The following is a 23704-nucleotide window of genomic DNA, read 5'->3' on the forward strand; positions in this document are numbered from 1 at the left end:
GGAAATGGGCGGAATTTCTTTCGGTCTTTGCGTGTGGGGCGGCGATAAGATTCGCAAGGCGGCCCTTTTCTGCCGCTTTTTTTTCTTTCCCGCAGGTTTCGCAGGCCCGCTCCCCTGCCTATCCATCTTCCTTTCCATTAACTTGTTTTTTTGCTATTCACTTGTCGCGGAGGCGATTGTCCGTCTGAGAATTCCCAGTCGCCGTGTGTCATTATGGGTCAAAAGCGGCAGCGCGATGCCAAGGGCGCAGATGTCCAGACGAAGAAGCAGAAGAAGAGCGCCAATGCTGACGTTATTACTGTGAACGATCTCAACTGGAAGGAGGTTGCGCTCCCCGATCGTATGGAGGATGCAGGAGGCTTTTTCGGACTAGAGGAGATTGACGGGGTGGACGTTATCAAGGCCAGCGGTGAAATTAGGTTCAAGGTATGACTTTGAGCTTCTATTTAGCTGTAGACAATGAAATTGACGTTCGCAGGCTGCCGCTGGCAAACCACAAAAGTCAATTCTGAAGAAGAAGACCGCGGAAGAGCAAGAGGAGGAAGCGAAATTTGACGACGAATGGGCTGGAATCAGCGATAACGAGACCTCGGAGAAGGAGAAGACGGAAGCACCAACTACGGAAGAACAAAATGAAGACCAGGAAGAGGCTACCAAGTCCCCTGTGACGGACAAGCAGCAAGAAGCCAAGGATAGGAGGAAGGAGAAGAGGGACAAGAAGCGGCAGGAAGCCAAGGAAGCAAGAAAACAGAAAGTCGAGCAGAGCAAGAAGGGAACCCCGAATCAAGAGGACAAGAGCATCAAGTCTGGTCTTTCTTTCGCCGCTCTCGAGGACGAGGAGGAGGATAATGGCGTGGATATTTCTGAGTGGGAGTCACTGGGACTCTCTCCGGAAGTGCTTACCGGTCTTTCGAAGCTGAAGTTCTCTACCCCCACTCTGGTCCAGAAGTCCTGCATTCCTCCCATCCTCGACGGCCATGACGTGGTAGGAAAGGCATCAACGGGTTCCGGAAAGACCTTGGCCTTCGGTATTCCGATCCTGGAACACTACCTGGAGATCAAGCGCACGCAACTGCGCAATGGCACTCAGAAGAAGAAGGAAGACACGGAACCCATTGCCCTAATCCTTTCGCCCACTCGCGAACTCGCACATCAATTGGCCAAGCATATTGGTGACTTGGTACAGCAGTCGCCAGGCGCCAATGCACGCATCGCCCTCCTCACTGGAGGTCTGTCCTTGCAGAAACAGCAGCGCTTGTTGGCTAGTGCGGATATTGTGGTCGGAACGCCGGGTCGAGTTTGGGAGGTTATGAGCACGGGTCAGGGTGTGATTCGCAAGATGCAAGGTATCAAGTTCCTTGTCATCGATGAGGCGGATAGATTGCTCAGCGAAGGACACTTCAAAGAAGCAAACGAGATCATCACTACCCTTGACCGTATAGTGGATGGAGACTTCCAGTACGAAGAGAAAGAAGCGACCGAGGAGGAGGAGAAGAAGAACGAGAGGCAGACACTGGTCTTCTCTGCTACCTTCCACCGTGACTTGCAGCAGAAGCTTGCCGGCAAGGGTCGCTGGACGAGCGGTGATATCATGGACAAGAAAGAGTCGATGGAATACCTTCTGCAAAAGCTGAACTTCCGGGAAGAAAAGCCCAAGTTTATTGATGTCAACCCTGTCTCGCAGATGGCGGAGGGATTGAAAGAAGGCATTGTCGAATGTGCGGCGATGGAAAAGGTAAGCCTACGATTATCCTACCGCCAAATCGTCACCCTTGCTAACCAAACGACCGCAGGACCTCTTCCTTTACACGCTACTTCTCTACCACCCCAAGCACCGCACCCTCGTCTTCACCAACTCCATCTCGGCCGTCCGCCGTCTTACACAGTTCCTTCAGAACCTCCAACTCCCGGCGCTGGCCCTCCACTCTTCGATGGCGCAGAAGGCCCGTCTGCGCTCCGTCGAACGCTTCTCATCCCCCACCTCCGACCCCAGTTCGATTCTCGTTGCCACCGACGTGGCGGCGCGTGGTCTCGACATCAAGGGCATCGACTTCGTCATCCACTACCATGCGCCCCGTACCGCTGACACCTACGTGCACCGATCCGGCCGTACGGCCCGTGCCGGCGCCTCGGGCAAGAGCGTGCTCATCTGCTCCCCCGAGGAGATGCAGGGCGTCATCCGCCTGGCGGCCAAGGTGCACGCCAACATGGCGAACCGCAAGAAGGTGCCGCTCGAATCCCTCGAACTGGACCGCCGGGTCGTGGGTCGCGTCAAGCCCCGCGTCAAGCTGGCGGCGAAGATCGCCGATTCATCCATCGCCAAGGAGAAGATCTCCGCGGAGGACAACTGGCTCCGCAACGCCGCAGAAGACCTGGGCGTCGACTACGACAGTGAAGAGTTCGACGAGTCGGCGGGCCGCGGTCGCGGTCGCGGTAAAGGCCGTCAGGAGCGGCAGCGCAAGGCTGGTGAGACCAGCAAGGGCGAGATGGCCAGCATGAGGGCGGAGTTGAAGCAGCTGCTGTCGCAGCGGGTGAATGTGGGTGTGAGTGAGCGGTATCTCACCTCGGGACGGGTGGACATCGAAGCGCTGCTGCGTGGCGAGGGCAACAGTTCGTTCTTGGGGCAGGTGGACGCGTTGGAGTTCTAATCATGGGGAAGATGAAGAGGAGAAGCAACTCTACTTGATGCATGTATATACCTAGTAGACATTGTACAGTTTCGTTAACATACATGCTTGTTCCATGTCATTGCCTTGATATAGTAGCCTTCTTGGTCGCGGGGGAGTCAGGTACAAATTGTGTGGAATGAGTCCGCATGGAAACAGCGCATGCATTGCAGAGAACTATTGATACACGAGAGCCAGATGGGTAACTCCTCTCTCTCTGAATGAGTTGTTACGCCAACCTCCACCTATTTTGCCCCTTGTGTGATCAGATTCAACTCTAGAAGCTCATCCCACTTGTCGCGACACATTTCCATTTCAAAGCGCAAAAGATCAATGCTCCCCAGCATACCGCAAAGGATTCATTCCAGCCCCAGCCACAGGTTTCTGCGGCAAAACAGACACCATGTCGACAACCGGCAACAAACGAAGCCTTTCTTAGACGCCCTTAGAAACGCAACATCAGGAACTGCACGAGGACCCGACAGATGTTCCGGAACATGAGCTTTGGATTTGCAGCTAGCGTGCTGGGTGCTATTGGGGCTGTTTTGACCTTAGTACCATGGGCTTTGAACCTCAAATATGACAACTAAGCAGGCATAGATCGGAGATTATGGACCAATGGGAGAAATGGTCAGAAGACACGAGATCTATATCGTGCGCGTGGAAATGGGATAGCAAGAAGATGAATGAGAACTGGAGGGAGCTATGGAGGGAAATGGCACTATAGCAAGAAGCAACTGGATCCGCTCCACTACCACATACCACCAGCGCACTGAAAGTCTTCATCATGCACCCCACCGAGGACAACCTATGTGTAGCCAGGTATCCGTAGCATGACTCTTCTAAAGTACTGCTATCTCCAATCCAAGTTCCGTTTTCTAGATGCTAGATAAAGTCATGCGTGGTCAAGTAATTTTGGAGGCTCATTGTACAGATATTTTCGAAATAGACCATACGTGATGGAGTGTCTCCCTGTCTGAGATACAAACAGAGTATCAGGTCTCCACACAAGGCCCGAAAACAAAGACCCTTTCGCCTATAACATCTCATTCAAGACAAGCTATGAACCGCCTTCATCCTGCTTATAATTCAACTTGCCAGCTTTATCATCAAAGTCCAAGTCCCTGAGCAGGTATAGTCCACATCAAAATTGAGATGACCTCATCCACACACCAAGTATAAGTATCCCGCCCGATCTCGAAGCCGAGCCGAGAAGCGCCCCACCCGGGACTCTGGCGCGGAACACCCGCCCACGTAGGGGTCTCATTGGACGGATTGCACCCGATGCACCGGGTCCATGGATCCCACGTGGGCTTACCGAGATAGGAAGTATGATCCACTCCGTTGGGATGCGCCAGGCTTTTTCAATTTTTTTCTTTTTTCTTCTCGAACCTGGATAGAGTCATTTCAACCCGAAAGCTATAATCCTGCCAGAGAAGATCACGCAATTGTATTAACGGTAAGCAAGCCGTCGCACATCCCAATGGCATCATCAGCACATTCCCAGATCCATCAACACAGTCAACCCCCGTACGACAATCACATCACATCAGCGCAATCGCAAATCGATAAGACCCTAACTGACGACCCCAACCCAGAGTCATCGCAGTCAACACCAGGAGTCACCACCTGCACCTAAACCAGTTGCTATAAATCCAGCCTCGCAAGCAACAAGTATCAAATCCTATCCAGAACCTCAGCACAACGCAAAATGTCGCACCTCCGGCCCCTCAGACCCCTAACCCGCCTCCTCGCGCGCCCTCACCACCAACCCAACCACCTACCAACCCTCACAACCCCCACCACCTCCTCCCCTATCCCAAATCACCAAACGCGGACCCTCCGCTCCGCAACCCCCACCTCCGCCACAGCAACAACCACCACCACCACAACAACCCCAACCACCCCCCTCCCCACCGAAGCATACCCCGTGCCGCCGCACCCCGAACACCCCGAAGTACCCAAAGCCGAAACCCAGCTCACCACGCACCCGCTCCTGCGCACCCTCCGCCAGGACAAAAGCTACACCGAGACCCGGCCGCACCTGTCCATGATCCCCACGCACCGCGCCTCGCACTTCGTCGCAGGCACCCTCTCCGGCGCCCACAAGGTCACCGTCCCGCCGTACGTATTCACGCGGAGCAAACCCGCCACCCAACAGCAAACCCAATCCCAGCAAAGCACCCCGCCAACCCCACAGAACCAACCACCATCGCTCGCGCAAACCATCTCCCTCTTCCATCTGGGCACCACCCTCAACGGCCACCCGGGGTACGTGCACGGCGGCCTGCTGAGCGTGATGTTCGACGAGACGTTCGCGCGCTGCGTGGCGGCCTCCTTCCCCAGCGGCGTGGGCATGACGGCCAATCTGAGCGTGGACTTCCGGAAGCCCGCGCGGCCGGACCGGGTGTATGTGCTGCGCGCGGAGACGGTGCGGGTCGAGGGCCGGAAGGCGTGGGTCGAGGGATCGTTGACTTCGCTCCCGCCACGCAGTGCATCTGGGGAGGTGGTGGTGGAGGGGGCGGAAGACGAAGAAGGGACGATGGTGGCTGAGGCGCGGGCGTTGTTTGTTGAGCCGAAGTTTGCGGAGGTAAGTTCCCTCTTGTCTTTTTCTTTCTACGGATGGGAATGCTCGGAGATTTGGGGTAGTAGCTGACTGGGATTCGATATAGTCTATGGTGCCCTTGTATCGGAATTGATGGGGTGGAGATTGTGGTGAGTTGCAGTAGGGAGCGAGTATAGTGAAGAGAAGCACAGTGCGGTGAGGAGTACCGTGAGGAGTGCATATAATACCCGGTGTTATCTTTCATTCTGAGAATAGATATACACCAAACATAGATATAGACCGAGATAGACATAGACACAGACACAGACACAGACCGATTGATTAAACAAACAACTTTTACACGGTCATCTCACCATCGCCATATTTGCATTTCTATCTAAATTCAACCAATACGGAGAAGGTCCCGCCTGGAAACTCCTTTTCCCCTTCAAAATACACATGAGAATCAACTCACACCCTGAAATGCCCACCCGAAAACCGAAGAAAAAAAGAAAAAGAAATAACACACACGAATGCGATTGGTCCTAATCATTTTCCATCAACAAGCCACTTTACCTTGAGGCTCCCTCACCACTCTTCTACGACAGATGGAATGCACCCTGGCCCTCCTTGATGGCAACAGACAGTCGCTCGCGAAGGGTGTCCAAGCTGCTGTAGTCGGGAAGCTTCAGGTAGTTGACACAGGTCATGACACTAGGCAAGTAGTCGTCGGGGGTATATGGCGGCTCGCTGGGCCGACAGACCACCGTGAAGATCGGAGTGAGACTCTTGAAGCCTGTACAGTCTATGTTAGCAGTTGACCTTAACCGAACAACTAGAATCACTTACCGCCAATCGGCAGCTTGGGACTGCCGGTCACAAACTGCAAGAAGTCTCGTCGTTGTTGTGCATTCAGCTCGCTCATCGTCTGAAGCAAGTTCCGCACGCTCCGGCTGTCCATGTTGAAGCCATGGTCAGCTTTGATGGAGTCCATCAGGGCTAGAACCGAGGTTAGCGGGGTGCTCTGACACATTCTTGGGGAAACACCTACTCTCAATAGTCCAATCCTCCTCGGCGCGGCCGAATAGCATAACCAGTTCGTTAGGAGTGAAGGTTCGCAGAGCCGAGTAAGGGAAAACCTGGGAAAAGCCCGCTCGGAAGGCTTCTAATTGACGCTGGACTCCATTGCCCAAGGTCATATCCACCACTCTGTCCACATACAGATCTACGTTGTCGATCATCACGGGGATGTTCGAACCATCCTTGATCAACTCAATAGCTGGATATCCAGGTAGTGTGAAATCCAAGCTTAGATCCTCGACCTTGACCCCATTAATTTCAACGGCTTGGAGAGCCTGAGCTTTCTGAGCTACAGACAGCCCTCTGTCCTCTTCGATGGCCTTCTTCGCAGTGGCGTAGCGCTTCAGCAACGTCAACGAATTCGCCAGATCCTGGTCAACAGCCTTCACGGTGCCAAGCGACGGCGCAACAAAGGTTGAGCTGTCAGCAATGCGGAAGAAGGCTGGGTTGAACGAGATGTCGATGATTCGAGAGTCGAGCATTGACCGGGCAACAAACTTTCCGAGAATCTTGAACAAGTGCAGTTGCTTCTTACCGGCTTCCGATGCAGCCTGTGCCTCACTCATGGGCGCAGGGAACAGACCGCGCTTGCCAAACGCGTACTCTTCGCCATTGGCGCAATCGTTCTCCCTCCAGATCTTCAGCTTCTTCTTCGAAAACTCCTTCGAGACGGTGGAGTAGAACTCAAGAGTAGGGCCTAACCCGGTACCGACTTCCTCAAAGTATTCAACCTCCAGCACGCTCGGAGAAGACCCATAGAGCTCCATCACTTTGATGGCAGACTCCAAGATACGGCTTCTTGAGATCCTCACCTTCTGCCGCTGCAAGCGACCGAGGATAGGTCGGTCATCGCGCCGACTGTCATTGCGGCTGTCATCGCCGTTCTGGGAACTATGCCACCTCATCATCGCGCGCGAATAGCCGAACGCAGTTGACTGGAGGAACAAGTGTCGCGTCTCAAACGGAAACAAGAATGGGAAGAGGCGGGCAAGATCCTCGCTCCAGCTAGGGAGACAGCTACTCGCCACGATGAGAGGCTCTTCCAATTGTCGGTTGAGCTTGGCAGTCAGCTTAGTGTTGATGAATTGGGCCAATGGCTCCGGCTTCAGTGCGACAAGCTCTTTAGTCTCCGCAATTATATCGTCGAGAGTGGCATTCATCTCGTGCAAGACACGGAGAAGCTGGAGGATCACCGCGGTCGTGGGACCTTGACTGAGAGAAGCCGGCATCTCTTCACCCTCGGGCTTGGCAGAGACAGAGCCTCCCTGAGTGATAGATGAGGGTTCAGGAGGAGGGGGCCCTGGGACACGCCGGAATTTGACTGTGTGCACTGCCGACCAAACGTTCTTCACGCTTGGGTCAACATGCTGACGATTGTGATGCACTGCACGGTAGATGGTGGTATCACTAGACACTGGGTGGTCGTCAATGCTAAACTCGATGTGCCAGTCTGAAGGGATTGAGGCCATGGCAGCCGCATAAGACGAGAACGGTCGACCTGCCGTTGCCAAGGAGCTACCAGATGAGGGGTTCGGGCCGGCGCTCGGTGCAGATGTCGTTGACTTGGAAGCGGGCGTCTGCAATGGTGTAGCTACACGGGTGCCATCTTCTTTGCGAGCAGTCACCTTGCCGGAAGATGCAACCTCCATGTTGACAGCAGTAGGGTCTTGGGCATTGTCGTCCGAAAGGTCTTCATCGAGATCATCCACAATGGCGTTCAACTCCTCGTCGTCGCCTTCATCATCATGATCTTCGTCATCGCTCATTTGCCGTTCGTCTGCGCATTCGAGCGGCTCATTGTCATGTTCACTTTCGGCAGCGGCTTCGTGACGTCTTGATCGTCTCAGTCCTGTCTCAGACTCGTCGCCACCGGCAGGAGTTTCTCCGGGCTTAGCCGGGTTATTCGTCGTGCTCGAAGTTCGTGGCAGCTGAGGGCTACCGCTGCTAAAGCGCTCTGCATCAGCTATTTGCTCACGAAGCCGGGCTGCATTTGCATTTGCAAGTTGGGCAAGGATCGAGTCGTGATTACGCGCTGGCCTTGGCCTATCAGACAGACTAATTCTCGGATGCAAGAAATCGTCCAAGGCCTTGAAAGTCGCGATGGCATGAATCGATACCATGATGTTGCGATAGGTTCTGGGGATGTCGGAATCCTCATCTGCCACAAGCTTCAATCGGAGTTGCTTCCCAAGCATGTAGGCGGCATTGCTACGTGTATTCTCCAATGAGTTGTGACTGACGGTGGTGACCTCAAAATGCTCAGTCCTGCTGAGCAAATCCTGCAATTTCTGAATGAGCACACTAAAGGGGGTAGTTGCAGTACTCTGGCTTTGGGCCTTTTCGGATATGGTCGACCCCATGAATGCTTGCAAAAAGGCGGCACGAGCTTCGCGCATAGACGTTGCTAGATACAGTTAGCACATATCAGCAAGGTAAAGATAGGCCTCTTACTTTGAAAATCCCCAAAGACCTTGAGAAGAACTGTGATGATGCCAGAGTTCAACAGCTCTGAGCTAGTGATGCTCTCCAGTGCATCGCCGTCAAAGTAAGTTGCCAACTTCTTGAAGAGGGAAAGTCCGTCGTCAGTCTCATCGCCCGAGTAGCACGCCTCGAGATCGGAAGCAAGAGTTTGCAATTCTTTAAGAATCTCCAAGGCCTTATCTCGCATGTCATTGCCTTGACTAGCTTCGTACTGACTGACAAAGCCCTGGGCGTTGCGAATTACGAGATCCTTCAATGCATTGGCGATCTTGTTAGCAACGAGTTGGCCTGAGGCTGACGATGAGCTTTCGGAAATGTCATCGTTATCTTCGTCCTCCGGCTCATCATAGTCATCTTCTGCTTCATCGTCGTCGTGCCCATCCTCGTCGTCTGAGCCCAAGACGGAACTATCCTTGGCGGGGGCTTCCGCAGCGGGTTTCTCTTCCTTAGCGGTGTCCTTCGTGGTGGTATCGCCAGTCTGCTTTTCCAGCTTGTTTGTCGACAACGGCTGCTGAGCAAGCTTGAAGATCTCGGAGATGACGCCTTCACGATGGAATTGATGCCGATAGACATGTTCCAGGCGCAAGAACAGGAGTTCTGCGCAACGAATAGCGTGAGACACCAGCGTGGGGTGATCGTTCTGGGAGAGGATCGCTGCTAGGAAAGATGCGTAAGGGACCGATTTCAGAGCATCTTCAATCAAACCGACGTCCAAATTGTGAAGCATCTTGAGTTGAGCGGTGAGAACCTTCTGGCGAACCTCCAGATTGACAGTGCTGGAGTAAGCATCGGTCAAAGTCGGCAGCAGTATCATGGCAAACCGCTTGAGTTCCGTTTTACATTCCAACAGCAATTCGCGCCGTCTCTCGGCCGTCTCTTGCGCCTTAGGATGCTTGGAAATGCCACTGGGCCCGATCAAACCTTCGAGTTGTGGGACATGCCGGCTCGGGACGCTAGGCAACAGCTCACAGATGACATCAAGAGTCTCAAAAACCTGTTCCTTGGGACGGTGGATCAATGCTTGCATGACCAATACGCTGTCCATCTTCATAGCCGTATCGTCCAAGTTGGCCGGAGGCGACACCCCCGTCAGGATCTGGTATAAAGTGTCGACCACGTCCATTTTGAGCAGCTCCACGGACAATTTAGGGCTGGCTCTGGAGATGATCGCGAGTACACGCAAGAACTGAGTGTGAATATGCGACCCGATGAGGTTGGTGGTTCCGGGCAGAAGCAATCGAAGTACAGCTTTCAGCATGGCGGGTTCAATCAGCTCCTCCAACTTCTCCGGCTTGTGTTTATAGCTCTCAACGATCCGCGAAACACAAAGGCACGCCTGTTCAACCACTTTGGGATCGTTGCTGGAGAGCACGTTGAGCAGGGTCGGCATCACATCACGAACAACTGGAAATGAGTCGTGGGGCAAGTTGCGGCAGCAGTTGGCAGCAGTTGTCACGGCCGTGCGCTGCGTGCTGGTAGGAAAGAAGTCGAGGTAAGTCAGACAGGCTGTCAAACCACCTTCCCGCACGATCGAGGCAGGGAAATCGACCGAAATTTTGGCTAAAGTCTGTCATAGCTAGTGAGCACGCATGTGTGAAGAACGTGCAGAGCATGACTTACGCTGAGAGCTTGCTCGGCCAGGTCAATGAATTGGATGTCCAGTAGTTTCTGGCACAAAACCGGAACAGCTCCACCATATACAACATTGGCCACTGAGCCACGAAGGGCCTCCATCAGATTGGCCAGGCAGCGACACGCAAGGAGCATGATCTCTGGGTTCTCCTCGCCAAAGTCGTTTGGTTGCATCAGGGCCACTAATTCCTTCACATATGGGTCCGGAGAGAACTGGCCTGACAGATTATCCTCGTTGGAGACTAGTAGTAGCTCCGAGAGCTCTTGAAGAGCTATCAGTTGAATGGACGGGTCATCTTTCATCCTCAAGTTGTTCAGAATATCGCGCAAGCGCGAGGACATGCCCGACATCATGCCGCTTAGAGCCCGTAGGGTACTCTGAAGGCCTAGGTGGCCTCGAGCCCCGAACAAACTGTTGTGGAAGAGGTCCGCATCATCATCATCATCATCGTCGTCATCGTCGCCGTCGTCGTCGTCGTCGTCCAAGGTCGACGGAATGGTGCCTTCATGGTTATCACTTGGCGGCGACGATTCGTGCTCTTCAATGTGGTCCTGCTCCTCCAATTCCTCTTCCGCCTCTCTCATCAGCACATCGGGATCGATCTTGGAAGGACGCTTCTTTTGCCGGCGCGCTGGAGACTGGGTGGTCGAGCTACGCTCTGTAGCATAGTGTCAGTTCTCATCCACCACTTTTCCTCAACTTGAGGTTTCTGCTCTTACCTTCCGACCTTCCGCTCTTATTAGACTTCCGCCGAGATGTTGGAGGCGAGACTTGAGTCTTGGTCGAATCCTCCGTGGGCCGCGAGGATGAACTACAGAGTTCGCAGTCAGTACATTCACTGTGACGAGGAAACAGTTCTAGGTGCGACTCACCCGGATTGGGACATAGTAGCTGGACGGTTGCGAGTGCCGCGACGGGTGGCAGCAGTAGAAGCTGCTGGAGGTGCTGCCGGGACGGGAGGGGACGCTGCGCGGCGCTGTCGTTTGCTCTTCCGAGGAGTAGATGAGGGGTTTGTTAGGTCGGAGGCTTCCACGGGCTGGTCAGGACGAGGGGCCTTGCGCTTCCGAGTCGACGCCGAACCAGCGGCGGGATTCGTAGGAGAAGAGCCGGCGCTGGTAGACGGGTGAGGTTCTGCAGCTGATCTCGCAGCAGAACGAGTAACCCTGGAGGACATGAGAAGGCGTTCACTTCCAGCAAATGATGAAAAGGTGAGGAGAGTTGGAAAGTAGACAGGAAAGTGTGATCGGGGTGACGGTGGAAGAGAAATGTTTAAGGGTTAAATCGATGTTCAGTCCAGGAAACCGACACGCAGTCAAAAGACTCCGTCGCATGCACAGCTTGTCGGAGACGCCTCCGCGGATACCGCTATACTCGTACGGACCAAGGTGTTGAAGCTTGTTGGGGAAGGGTTGGCCAAGTCGCGAGGAATCAGAAAAGAAGCCAGGGCTGAAATCCAGACGCCAGACACGACAGAAGGGAACTGATGGTGGAGAGGCTTTAAGGGAGATAGAAGTAATATGTACCTGGCAGCAGAGGCGGAGAGTTCAGCGGATGGAAGAGCGGCAGCGTCCTCTAAAGGGTCCTGGCGGTGAGAATTGGGCCTTTGTTTGGCCATATGTCGATTGCTAACCAGAGCTAGTTAAGGAGGGCTCGCTCGTAAGTCGACGCCGTTCAACCCGCCATTCGTTCACTGTCGGAACTGTTGACCGTGAGTGAGTTTGGGGGGGGAGGTTGGGTTGGGTTGGGTGAATGGACTGTGGCTTCCGTCGACGATCCGGGGTGAGTTTCGGTGAGAGCCGATCAGGCGGGCGGCTGAGGAGCCGGAGGTCAAAGTGCAATGTAATGCTAGATCTTGAGTCCAGATACAAGCAGAATCAACTATAGGGGTTTGATAGGTGGATGTAATTCACACAAAGGAAGAAAGTGTGTAGGAGAACAAGAGAACAAGTCGATGGATGAAGTTGGGGGGGAGGGGGGGGGATGAGGGGGAAGGTTGACTGATTGACGTGGTGGATGCCGGGCGGTGATGGCGGTCCGGAGAGCGACAGACTACCCGAGTGCAACTACCAACATCATACTGTCTGTCGAACTCCGAAGCATTTACACTGCTTCACTGCACTAATTACCACTATTTACAATTTTACAATAGCAAACAACTAGATCAATTCTACCACTCACATAACCTGGGTAGTTTGCATGATGAATGAGCTTTGTTGCTGGCTCTCTCCCTTACCTATCCATTGTTCGTATACTCGGCACCTGAAGTTCCAGCCGAGTCTGATTACTAACAAGGCTAATTCTCACAAAATCAGTGCGACTCAGGACTGATCGTGGATCTGATCGTGGGTTTCAATGCAAAAAGTAACGTCATGAAGAATGCGCCGGAGCTTCTGCTTATCTGCGGGCGACCTTTGCAGTTCTTCCGTGCTTTACTGAATGGATATCGAGCTTGTAGTCACTACGGACCGAGGTATGGGAGCACTCGGGTCTGTGCCTGAGAACATGGACAGACAACCTGGTACTCACCACTTCCCTTCACCACTGTTCAACTAGGACCACGTAGCCCCAGCATGCAATGGTGGCATCGGCAATTCTCATCGAGATGCAGAAGTGCAGAAGAGCGCAAGGGGCGAGGGCCATGCGGATGACTGCATCAACGCGCGGGGTCCTTATCACCCGCATTGGCCCAGGTTATATGTGGATTCATTCTTCTTCTCTCTACCGAAACTCAGTCTTGCATGGAAGGGAATGGCGGCAACCGCCACAGTTCTCAATGTGGCTTGTTGCTGATATCCCAATCCCTTACAGACTGTTACAAACTGGCTGAGCGGGGATGTTGGGACAGCAAGGCCTTGCTCGGTTTGAGCGACAAGACCAAAGGGCGAGACATAACCATGGCCATCATACCGCGGGCAGTGGGGTTGAGTTGAATTCAAAAATGAGGTTGAGACTCGACCATGACTGAATCTTGAAGATCGAAGCATGCGATGGTAGTTTCATGGGTTTGTGGTTGTGTTGACATACAGTAAGTAGTGTCCCCCCCGGAGAAACCGAGTGGGGGAGTTTCCCCTCAGCGGTGGTTCAGTTCATTCTCCATAAGACTAAGAAGATCTAGTCCAGTCGGGGAAAGAATGTCCTCATTCGGAGAAGGAGTCGCTCGCTTCCTAAGTCGTTGCCTAGAAATTAGGCCTAAAGTCCGAGGCTGCCCATGCGACCAGCTTGGAGGCAGGTGGAGGCAGGCAACAAGAAGCCATACTTTGTCTCCCTTTGTATACTCAGTAATAAGATCGATTAGAAAAGAGCCTCAATGGGATGTGAAAGTAAACACCAGGGTATGATCCACTGAAAATAATGTTTATTATTCTTATGAAGGGAATCAGCCTTAGGCGGCAAGATCTCCCCGGTTAGGAGAGAGAATCACCTCATCACCACTAGGTTGGAGTAGGTTTACAGTGTTCGACACACCGAGCGTCCATCTTGGTCGTTTTTTTTTCTTTTTGCCGTGTGCTTTGGTTTCTTTTTTCCCCGCCCGCCGCCCTCCCCACGCTGACTAAACCGCCCTTCTTTGCGCCGCCCGCATTCATCCTCCATCCATTCCACTCCTCTTCACTTCACCGGCCATCTTGCTCTTTCTCTCTCCATCTTACCCTCTCTCTGTTCACTACCTGACTCACTCACTCACTTACCAACTTGCCCAGCCATCCAGCATAAATCCCCTATAATAAGAACCCATCCCAGAACACAGAACACCCATACCACCATTCGATCACACCCCCACCATCAACCCGCTCTCATCCAGAGAGCCCAGCCAGCCCTACCAACTTCACCCATAATAACCTCAACCACAATGACCGATTCCATCAACAACAACAACAATACGCCCGGAGTAGGGGACGATGTCCTGCGCACCCCTTCCCCGCTACCCCCGGCCCCAATGCAAGACTACACGTTCCCCGAACACCGCCTGAAGCGCCGAATGGACGACCCGGAGAAGACCCCATTGCTGCTGGTCGCCTGTGGCTCCTTCTCGCCGATCACCTACCTGCACCTGCGCATGTTCGAGATGGCGGCCGACTACGTCAAGTTCAGCACCGACTTCGAGATCGTGGGCGGGTATCTATCGCCCGTGTCGGATGCCTATCGCAAGGCCGGATTGGCGAACGCCGAGCATCGGTAGGTTCCCATCTTCTGTCCCTAGAGGAAGAAAAACACTAACACCACCACAAAAAGTGTGGCGATGTGCCAACTAGCCGTCGACCAGACCTCCGACTGGCTCATGGTCGACACCTGGGAACCCATGCAGAAGGAATACCAGCCCACCGCCGTGGTTCTGGACCACTTCGACCACGAGATCAACACCGTCCGCGAAGGGATCGAGGCCGGAAATGGCACGCGCAAGCCCATCCAGATCGCTCTGCTGGCCGGCGCAGATCTGGTGCATACCATGTCCACCCCTGGGGTGTGGAGCGAGAAGGATCTCGATCACATCCTCGGAAAATACGGCGTACGCTCTCACTCCCTCCCCCACCCCCCCCGGGAAACCAAATCTTAAAAGAACGGCCTAAGTTAACGCAGCAAAACAGACCTTCATCGTCGAACGCAGCGGAACCGATATCGACGAAGCGCTCGCCGCCCTCCAGACCTGGAAGAAGAACATCCATGTCATCCAGCAACTCATCCAAAATGACGTCAGCAGCACCAAGATTCGCCTCTTCCTGCGCCGTGACATGAGCGTCCGCTACCTGATCCCCGTCCCCGTCATTCATTATATCGAACAGCACAATCTTTACAAAGATGATGGGACCGCCGACAAGGGGAAGGGCCGGCAGGAGCCGGGTTCGTCGGGTTGATAGAAACCTTGTTCTTCCCTCCCCGCGCGCCCTTGCCCCCCCCTTCCTCCCGAGAGGGATTCAGTTAACTTTAGTGTTCTCCCACCTTTCCCCATCCTATTATCCGCTGCAAGGGTACACAAGAACACTAGAAGAGGGTGGGGTCGCGGGAATTGATATCGGGGAGCGCTTCGCAATATGGGACTTCAGACAAGGGGGTTTTCCTTTCCTTTCCAGCAGAACGGGTTTTCTCCTCGCAGCCTCCATCCTCTCACCCTTCTCGCAACACGATCCAGGATACCTCGGTGGTGTGCTCATTGCGTCCGCTCATACTGCCACCTGCTATATTCCCCGCATGTTTCCCTTGACTTCTTCTGATCCAACCTTCAAGAATCCGGCCACGTTCTGCCGCTCACCCCGGCAAAGAGGGAGGGAAACGCCGTGACCACCACTGTACAGTCCCTCTCGGGTCATTGCTCCGCATGTATAGCATCCACTCATCCACTCCTTCTCCCCGCTGGGAATGAGATCCTCACTCGGTTGCAAAGAAGTCCCCCAAGTCAACTGTCCCTTCTCCCTGGTTGATTCTCTCATGACACGTTTCGGAATTGGTCTCTTTCATGTCTTGCAAAGGCGTCTTATGCACTGTTACGATTAATGCGTTGTGTTTCTTGTCCCGCCCCCCTTTTTTGTTTTCAAAGATACCATACATATCATAGATTTCCACTTAATACCTTCAATCTTCCCCCCTCCCTCCTCTTTTCTTGGTATTTTTCATTCAAAGCATTCCGATGCTGTAGTCCTCACCTCTTCCTGGTTAAGATGCTGAGCAAAGAAAAAAGGTACCAAAGCTATTGATTGATTCTTGGCGAGCATCGAAGTGGTTATGCATTATATATAATAAATGTTATAGGGAAATATATGCAAGGAGATTTTCGAATGAAGAAAAGTATCGTTGGGGGAATTTAGGATATCCAAACCCCCCCCCCTTGGGTATAATGATAATGTGAGATAAGAAGAAGCAAGCGAAGAAGCCACGCTAAAGACGGGGTCTAGTATGTATATCACCAAAACAGGTCCCAACTGAAGTGAACCAGGCTTCCTTTATGCGAAAAGATGCAGGTATCGACCCGCCTGTCTGAAGTACCTGTAGACGTCTTGTATGCATGCGAGAAACATATTGACAAGAAGCTGAATAATGAAAAAAGACCAACAATTGTGGATGGAGTTCAGGGAATGGTAAAACCACGGGAAAAGAAAACAACTTGCGAGAAGCGAGGAGAGTAGAGGTTGAAAAAGATCAGCCAAAGGGAGAAAAAAAGGAGATCCAAGAATATGTCAAATCCATGAATGCTCAAAAATATCAGTCGTATACATCGTCGCCATATTTTGGCCCTGGCATGAGGACCTTGCGGGCCCGAAGGCAAGGAGAAGAGCTAGTCATCACAATCATTCCACAGATCCTCGGCCTCGATCACGCCCAAGCACTCGTTATCGTGCATGACTGCGAGCACCACCACAGTCGTACTGGCGGCGGCATTGGCCTCAGACACCAGCCGACGGGCGTCATCTATGGTGCTCGAGCTGGGAATCTGAAGCCAGTCTTTGCGGGATACGCTAAAGGGAAGGCCTAGATCGACGAACGAGGACACATGCATATCCACATAGTTGCTCTGAGAAAGGAAACGAAGGTGTCGCGGAGGGATGATCTCCGACGGGGACAAGAAGACCCATGATTTCGCATGGGGATGTTGGATCGCTGTAAGCAGGATATCCAAGAGACGGATCTTGCCCGATGCAGAGACCTTCGGGATCTGGTCGAGGGCAGTCGACACATCCGCAACGCGTGGTTGTTGGCTTCCTTTGCGGTCCACCTTGGGGAACGATATGATGGAGTCCTGCGTTGGGATATAATCGGACGGAGTAGATGTGCTTGAGGCGGAGGACATGCTCATCGGGGTCAAAACCATCGAGGCAGCGCCAATTGCACCGCCCGGGTGGTAACCCTTGAAGACCTCGGCCGGACCCCGCCCCGGAGCGGTATGCAGTCGTCGAGCCGTGGCGATAGCCAGAGCATCTCCCAGCGACAAGGCCACCGTGGTGGACGATGTTGGGGCACTCACACCAATGGAAGACTCCTCGTCCTCGTGGATTGGGGCGGGTAGGAGTATCCCCATGTCCGAGGGTTGGAAGGACAAAAGAGGGCAGGTGGAAGGGTGCATGTGCGAGGTGATGGCAATCACTGGCACTGTAGACGGAATATGAGGGAGCAGAAGTAGAAGTTCGGGTGTACGCCCGGAAAAGGAAATCAACAAAAGGGTATCATGCTGAGACACGACTCAAAGTTAGCAATCCAGGTATCATGTGGGGAGTTTTCATCATGTCTTACCGGTCGAATCATGCCAAGGTCGCCATGTAGGGCTTCCGTCGGATGTAAAAAAGCACTGTAAATTCCGAGACTGTTCATCGTGGCCTCCAGCTTTTGGGCGATTTTACCACTCTTGCCCACCCCGCAGCAGACCAGCTTCCCGCCATGTTTGATGGTGCGCGCAATCCGAGTGACTGCGCGCGCAAGGTGTTCCTGGGCGAGAGCATCGGTCTGATAAATGTGCTCCAAGTGCGCCAAGGCTGCCCGTTCGGTGGAGATCACCTGGATGGCATCAGATACAGCACTGGAGGTCACCTTAGAGGCAGCAAGAGCAATATCTGAGGTGTCCGGGGGAGTCATGGACAGGAAGTCATCGTTGGTGGCGGAAGGCATTGAGTGGGAGAGGGGCATGGCGGCGGCGGCGGCGGGGGGAGAGAGCGGGATGGGGGGGAACTGCTGCTTGATGAGATGCCCCATCATTGCCGTACCATTTCTCTCGAAGATACTAAGTAAAGAGGTTTAAGGTTCGGGAGTGAGGGAAGGCCGCGTCCTCTCCCAGGAAGAAGCCTGGGACAAGACCGAGAACCCGGACAGAAGCCGGGAAAGAAGAAAAGAGGGGAATTCGGAATCGAAGGTGGGGGGTGGGGGGGGAGAAGAGAAAGAGACCCGAAGGGAGGGGAGGGGAGGGGAGGAGAGGAAGAAGAAGAAGAAGAAGAAGAAGGAGAGGAAGAGAAAAATGCGGAGGGGCGAAAGAGAAACGGAACGGGAAGGAAGAAGCCTATATGGATTCTGGATGTTTGGATCTACTAAGGAAATACAGTACTTACTCGTACTTTGTATGCGTACTCAGCGTAGATAACAACCCGGCTAGGATCTATCGGAGAGTCGGAGATTACTGCCTGCTAACTAACTGCCTTGGGCTTTTCTTGACAAACGATAATCTTTTTCTCACCCCCCGCCTCGATCAACCAGTCAATGGCTCCGATGAGGGCATTTCCTCCATCGGCTGGCGCCCCGATTCACCCGCTATCACACCATTACCGCGGAGGCTGATGTCTTCTTGCCTGCTCTCCGAGAATCTTTGGTCGTTGGTGCACGGATCCCACCCTCCTTCAACATTATTAATAATGTTAATAATGATACATTGGCGATACTCGGATATGGGGAGTAGTTAATCTTACTTGGTTTAGTTACAGTTACAGTTACATTTTTCCCACCTCCCCCCCCCCCCCCCCCCCCCCCCCCCCCCCCCCCACCCCAAAAAAAAAAAAAAAAAAAAAAAAAAAAAAAAAAAAAAATTCCCTACCACCACCACCACCACCACCACAATTTCTCCCCCTAATTCAAAGGCTTAATCCCCTTATGAATCGCCGCAATGCCCCCCGTAAGATTCTCGAACCCGCGACCCGGGATCAAGAACCCAGCCTTCTGGATCATGCCCCGGAACTCCTCCTGACTGGGGAACTGCTCAATGCTCTCGACGAGGTACTGGTAACTCTCGCGGTCGCCCGCGACCAGCTGCCCAATGAGGGGAATGGCGCTGAAGCTCCACTGCTTGTAGACGGCGTTGAACAGCGCGTTGTCGACCTTGCTGAACTCCATGCACGCGAAGACGCCGCCGGGCTTGAGCACGCGGAAGGCCTCGTTGAGCGCCGCCTGCTTGTCCGTGAAGTTGCGGATGCCGAACACCACCGTGTACAGATCGATCGAGTTGCTGGGGATCGAGGGCAGGCTCTGCGCGTTGCCCTCCAAGAAAGAGAGGCGGTTCGTGTTGTAGTACGGGGTCTGGATGCTGCGCTTCTTGCCCTCCGCCAGCATGTCCGGGTTGATGTCCGCGATCGTCACCCGCGTCGCCGCGTCGTGGTTGATGTTGGTCGCGTGGTCCAGCATCCGGAACGCGATGTCGCCCGTGCCGCCCGCGATGTCCAAGATGTTCCAGCCGCGCCCGGTCGTGTCGTGCTCGCGCGAGGGCAGCGCCGACCCCGGGTTCAGCGACCGCACGAAGTGGTCCTTCCACAGCCGGTGGATGCCCAGCGACATCATGTCGTTCATCACATCGTAGGACGAGGCCACCGAGCTGAACACGGTTTTCACTAGCGCACGGGGATCGTTAGTACGCGAGGCCGTAATGAATGAGCAGATAGTATGTCTTACCCATAGATTCCTTCTGCGATTCGGGGACATTTTGGAATCCGAAATGCGTGAATCGCTCCTCGTCGGCGGTCGGCTTGGGCGGCTGGGCCTGGGCTTGTCGTGCGCAGGAGAAACACCGGTAGGGAGTCTCGGGCACGGCCAATCGCCGTGTTGTCTGAGTCTGTAAGCTCCGCCAAAGAGATCGGGACGACATGATGGTGGTTTAATGTGGTGTAATTATGAGCCGGGCTGGAGAAAGGGAAGAAGATCGAGAGATCCGCCCCCCGGGGCGGAATTCTACGATAACATGATGCCTCAGGCATCCGTTATCATGCTGCCTTCCGTTTCTTATCGGCAAACACCACAACTTCTAGATCAACGCCCGAATGATAGCAATGTTGCTGAAGCAGAGCATTTATCTACAAATATGCTCATAGGCATTGCATCGCTTACTACTTGAGACTTCTCCAACTCCCTGAGACAGCTCGTTTCACCGCAAATTTCCTAAGCCATTACTTACACTACCCAGACGTATATCCCATCTCCCAGCCCAAAAACAATGGGCCCAGTTCCCATAAAATCAACAACACTCATACCCCCTGAAGAACCTCGCAAGTGCCCCCAACCGCACACCGAACCTCCAAATCCTCCTCCGCGACACTCTCCCCTACCCAAAAAACCACCCCTTCCCCAGCAACCGGCACCCTCCAATCCTGCACCGTAACATCCCAGACACTCAGGTCCTTCCGCGTCACGCTCAACTTAACAATCTCACTCGCCCCCGGGGCGAGGGTCCCGGTCTTCGCGAACGCCCGGAGCTGTCTCTGCGGCGTATCCACGCCCAAGACCGCCTGCCCCGGTAACTGTACATACAGCTGCGCCACCGCCCGCCCACTCCGCCCGCCGGTGTTCGTGACCGTCACGTCGATCTCAAAGGCCGTCTCGAACAGCGCCGGGTTGCCGCCCTGCCCGCCCCCGGCGCGCGGGGCCGGGTGCGCTATCGTGGAGTAGCCCGGCGGGTACGCGTAGGTGCTCGTGGAGTTCTCCGTGACGCTCTTCGGGTCGTCGAGGTACGGATACAGATACCGCCAGATCCGGTCGAGCGTGCTCGGCCATGCAACCTCGGAGGGATCGGGGATGTTCGTCGGGTACGTTGGGACGGAGGCCTTGCTGGCGCGTGCGGCGGGATAGGCGGTGCTCAGGTCGGTCACGGTCGATAGTGTGGGAGCGGAGTATTGGAAGGTGGTGTACGACAGGCCGTGGCCGAAGGGATAGCGGGGGGTAATGTTCGCTTTCAGAAAGTACCGGTAGTCGATGTAGAGCCCCTCGTCGAACCAGTCCTGGATCTGGGAGAAGAGTGGTTGCGAGGTGATGATGTCTGTGGAGGATGGATAGTCGGACGCAGAGGCGGGGATGGTGTAGGGCAGGTGGCCGCTGGGGCTGGTATCTCCGTAGAGGACGTCGGTGAGCGAGTAGCCGGCGGCTTGGCCGGGGAGATGCGCGACGAGCACGGCTTTCACGCTGGGGAGGTCGATGAACGACTCGAGGAGAATTGGACCGACAGTATGGATGACCACAACCACGGTGGAGAACTTGGCTGCTGCGGCTTGGACGAGCGCATCGCCGTTGTGCCATGCGTAGAGGCCGGCGTTGGTGCGGTCTCCGGGGTTGGACTCTACAGTGATATAGTTCTCTCCGGAGTCGGCGTTGATGAAGACAACAGCAATGTCGGATGACAATGGCGTGGGGAGGTTGGAAGGGAAGGTGTCTGTAATGTAGAAGGTGGTTGTGTTCGATGTGGAAACGTTGGCAATTGCTTCTTGCGGCGTCACAAGAGAGGGCAGGCGTGAGGTGCCACTTCCCCAGCCCATGGTCAGAACGCCTTGGTCGCAACCCATATCACTGCAGGAGTTAAGTCCTGAATTGTTAGGCCCAGCATCGGTCCCAAACACTTTGAGAGAAGCATTGCGCTTGAGGGGCAAGGTGTCGTTGTCATTTTTGAGGAGAGTGATAGCATCCCGAGCAATCGCGTGGGCCGTGACATTATGGTTGCCTTGCACGTCGACAAATTGATTGACAACTCCTGTTGGGGAGAATAAGGCGCCGGGGTAGAGAGGACCCGTTTTGTCGAGGGTGTTGCTTGAGAAGTTGGGCAGAGGGTAATCCTGATCCTGACCCATTTGATACCAAGTTGCTACGATCCGAGTGACCTCGAGAGGGCTTAGCAAGAAACCAGTTGCAGAGGTTAAGAAACCATACCATATCATTCAGTCGGTCCAGCGGTACTGTTCCGTTGAGAATTGCAGTCGATAGCTCCGATCCCCAGAAGGCAGTTCCTAGCAAAGGAATCGCACCGTCGCCAGGCATAGCCATGTCAAGCCCGGCTAGAGCAGACGAAACGCCCCCCTGCTGAGCCAGCCAGTCGGTCATGACGAATCCCTGAAAGCCCAGCTCGTCCTTGAGGATGCCGTTGATGAGCATGCTGTTCTGGCTGCACGCCGAACGATTCACCTGCTGTCGTCAGCCCAGAAGGCCCGTATCACCCCCATCCCGAAACTCACATTATTGTACGCAGTCATAACCGACCCAACGCCAGCTCTGACTCCCTCAGCGAACGGCCACAGATACAGCTCATGCAAAGTACGATCATCAATATTCGACGAATAACCCGTGGTCAGCACCGAGGTCTCACGATACATTTCCTGCTCATTGCCGATGTAATGCTTCAAGCAAGCGATGGCACCAGTGCTTTGCATGCCCTGGATTGTCAACGCGCCGCCAATCGCCTGCAGCGTGGGGTCAGCTCCGAAGCCCTCCCACCCGCGTCCACCAAGGGGTTTCCTGAACATGGGCCCAACCACAGGACCTAGGAGAACATTCACACCCTTCCCGCGAGCTTCCTGCCCCAGCTCCACACCACGCTGATACATCAGATCCTTATCCCAGGTGGCTCCGACAGTCACCCCAGGAGGGAACGCGGTATTGTGATCCGAGTTTCGAATGCCAAGAGGCGAGTCCTGAAGACAGAGATTCGGAATGCCAAAGCGCAGTGCGCTTCCTGTTTGACCGACACAAGGGCCCATGTACATCCCTGTGCCGGTAGTGAGGTTCACTTTCTCAGCAAGAGTCATATTGCTCACCACGGCTTGAGCTTTGGCGTAAGCCGCGCTCCAGTCCGAGATCCAGCCTCCAGGAGGGGCTGGGTAGTAGGGAGGTGAGTAGGCATCGGCGTTATCGTCGCGGCGGCGATGCTCGGCCGCAAGGTATCCTGGAAGGAGAAGGGTTAGGATGGAGAGGTAATGCCAGAAGGGGGTCATTGTCGATGCCTTCGAACGAGAGACACAGGGACAGACAGAGGAGAACCTTACTACACCCGTTGACGAGCTATGCAGCCTGCTGAAGATATAGCTATCGGTCCTTTCTAGACCCAAGTCTAGTCAGAGGGCCCTCGATCACAAGGACATGGCCATGAAGGACGTATGCAGCCTCTACACATTATGACATATGACGGACAACAGCCCACACCAATCAGGTGTAGAGCATCGCTGTCGTTGTCTCGCAATTCAGCCGATCATTGCTGGATAAATAAATGATTCGAGGCCACCGAGCAGGAACCTGCACGCATATCACTCGTGAACGGCGTGAGTCGGCCGAGGTAATGAGGGCTCGTTGCTGAAAATAGCGCCAGTCCGCGCCAGACAAGGGATGAGGTCCGGTGGCTAATCAACGGGCTATTTGGGTGGTGGCCAGAATGCGGGGGCGTTCAGCTGATGTACCTTTATCAAGAGAGAAATAGATGAATTGACAATTAGACTGATGAAACCTGCGCATGCATGACAGCCCGGAAATATATGAGGTTACACTGGCTGTGATCTAGAGATACATTGGATTACTGCTGAAGAACGTATTGTCAACAACGTGTGCAGAAAGTGTAGAGACAAAGCAGTCTTTGTTAAGGGCACAAGCGAA

At 54.1% G+C, this 23704-nt stretch overlaps 7 protein-coding genes across 7 annotated transcripts; 3 read left to right on the plus strand and 4 right to left on the minus strand.

Annotated features, from left to right (window-relative positions):
- Positions 1 to 115: 115 nt before the first annotated feature.
- On the plus strand, positions 116 to 2708 carry mak5 (ATP-dependent RNA helicase MAK5). Its single transcript, XM_025641041.1, has 3 exons — positions 116 to 426; positions 479 to 1735; positions 1794 to 2708. Exons 1-3 carry the CDS (start codon positions 214 to 216, stop codon positions 2646 to 2648), a joined length of 2325 nt encoding a protein of 774 aa, XP_025487858.1. The 5' UTR covers positions 116 to 213; the 3' UTR covers positions 2649 to 2708.
- Positions 2709 to 4377: 1669 nt separating this feature from the next.
- BO82DRAFT_293261 (PaaI family thioesterase) lies at positions 4378 to 5365 on the plus strand (the record flags this gene model as incomplete). Its single annotated transcript, XM_025631787.1, has 2 exons — positions 4378 to 5256; positions 5339 to 5365. The coding sequence occupies 2 exons, from the start codon at positions 4378 to 4380 to the stop codon at positions 5363 to 5365; spliced, it is 906 nt and encodes a 301-aa protein (XP_025487859.1).
- A 445-nt stretch (positions 5366 to 5810) lies between these two features.
- Positions 5811 to 11579, minus strand: BO82DRAFT_405925 (HECT-type E3 ubiquitin transferase UFD4; the record flags this gene model as incomplete). The annotated part of the gene is made up of 7 exons (XM_025639526.1): positions 5811 to 6007; positions 6061 to 6210; positions 6263 to 8695; positions 8743 to 10339; positions 10393 to 11063; positions 11125 to 11216; positions 11278 to 11579. 7 exons carry the CDS (start codon positions 11577 to 11579, stop codon positions 5811 to 5813), a joined length of 5442 nt encoding a protein of 1813 aa, XP_025487860.1.
- Positions 11580 to 14252: 2673 nt separating this feature from the next.
- On the plus strand, positions 14253 to 15255 carry BO82DRAFT_293285 (nicotinamide/nicotinic acid mononucleotide adenylyltransferase; the record flags this gene model as incomplete). The annotated part of the gene is made up of 3 exons (XM_025631789.1): positions 14253 to 14578; positions 14636 to 14909; positions 14989 to 15255. 3 exons carry the CDS (start codon positions 14253 to 14255, stop codon positions 15253 to 15255), a joined length of 867 nt encoding a protein of 288 aa, XP_025487861.1.
- Positions 15256 to 16670: 1415 nt separating this feature from the next.
- On the minus strand, positions 16671 to 17995 carry BO82DRAFT_377822 (sugar isomerase; the record flags this gene model as incomplete). The annotated part of the gene is made up of 2 exons (XM_025637603.1): positions 16671 to 17561; positions 17624 to 17995. 2 exons carry the CDS (start codon positions 17993 to 17995, stop codon positions 16671 to 16673), a joined length of 1263 nt encoding a protein of 420 aa, XP_025487862.1.
- A 931-nt stretch (positions 17996 to 18926) lies between these two features.
- On the minus strand, positions 18927 to 19979 carry BO82DRAFT_344367 (class I SAM-dependent methyltransferase). Its single transcript, XM_025633657.1, has 2 exons — positions 19757 to 19979; positions 18927 to 19695 (listed from the first exon to the last, which is right to left on the minus strand). Exons 1-2 carry the CDS (start codon positions 19947 to 19949, stop codon positions 18941 to 18943), a joined length of 948 nt encoding a protein of 315 aa, XP_025487863.1. The 5' UTR covers positions 19950 to 19979; the 3' UTR covers positions 18927 to 18940.
- A 250-nt stretch (positions 19980 to 20229) lies between these two features.
- BO82DRAFT_395205 (beta-glucosidase) lies at positions 20230 to 23052 on the minus strand (the record flags this gene model as incomplete). The annotated part of the gene is made up of 3 exons (XM_025638774.1): positions 20230 to 21906; positions 21995 to 22246; positions 22297 to 23052. The coding sequence occupies 3 exons, from the start codon at positions 23050 to 23052 to the stop codon at positions 20326 to 20328; spliced, it is 2589 nt and encodes an 862-aa protein (XP_025487864.1). The 3' UTR covers positions 20230 to 20325.
- Between the last annotated feature and the right edge of the window lie 652 nt (positions 23053 to 23704).

Source organism: Aspergillus uvarum (assembly GCF_003184745.1).
Source record: "Aspergillus uvarum CBS 121591 unplaced genomic scaffold BO82scaffold_65, whole genome shotgun sequence".
Classification (NCBI taxonomy): domain Eukaryota; kingdom Fungi; phylum Ascomycota; class Eurotiomycetes; order Eurotiales; family Aspergillaceae; genus Aspergillus; species Aspergillus uvarum.

Bases quoted from the DNA above. Each gene is read 5' to 3' on its own strand.
- BO82DRAFT_344367 (XM_025633657.1), bottom strand. From the start codon at position 19,949: ATGTCGTCCCGATCTCTTTGGCGGAGCTTACAGACTCAGACAACACGG. The intron at 19,696-19,756 runs GTAAGACATACT...CCCGTGCGCTAG, and splicing joins ATCGCAGAAGGAATCTATGG to TGAAAACCGTGTTCAGCTCG.
- mak5 (XM_025641041.1), top strand. From the start codon at position 214: ATGGGTCAAAAGCGGCAGCGCGATGCCAAGGGCGCAGATGTCCAGACG. The intron at 427-478 runs GTATGACTTTGA...TGACGTTCGCAG, and splicing joins GCGGTGAAATTAGGTTCAAG to GCTGCCGCTGGCAAACCACA. The intron at 1,736-1,793 runs GTAAGCCTACGA...AAACGACCGCAG, and splicing joins AATGTGCGGCGATGGAAAAG to GACCTCTTCCTTTACACGCT.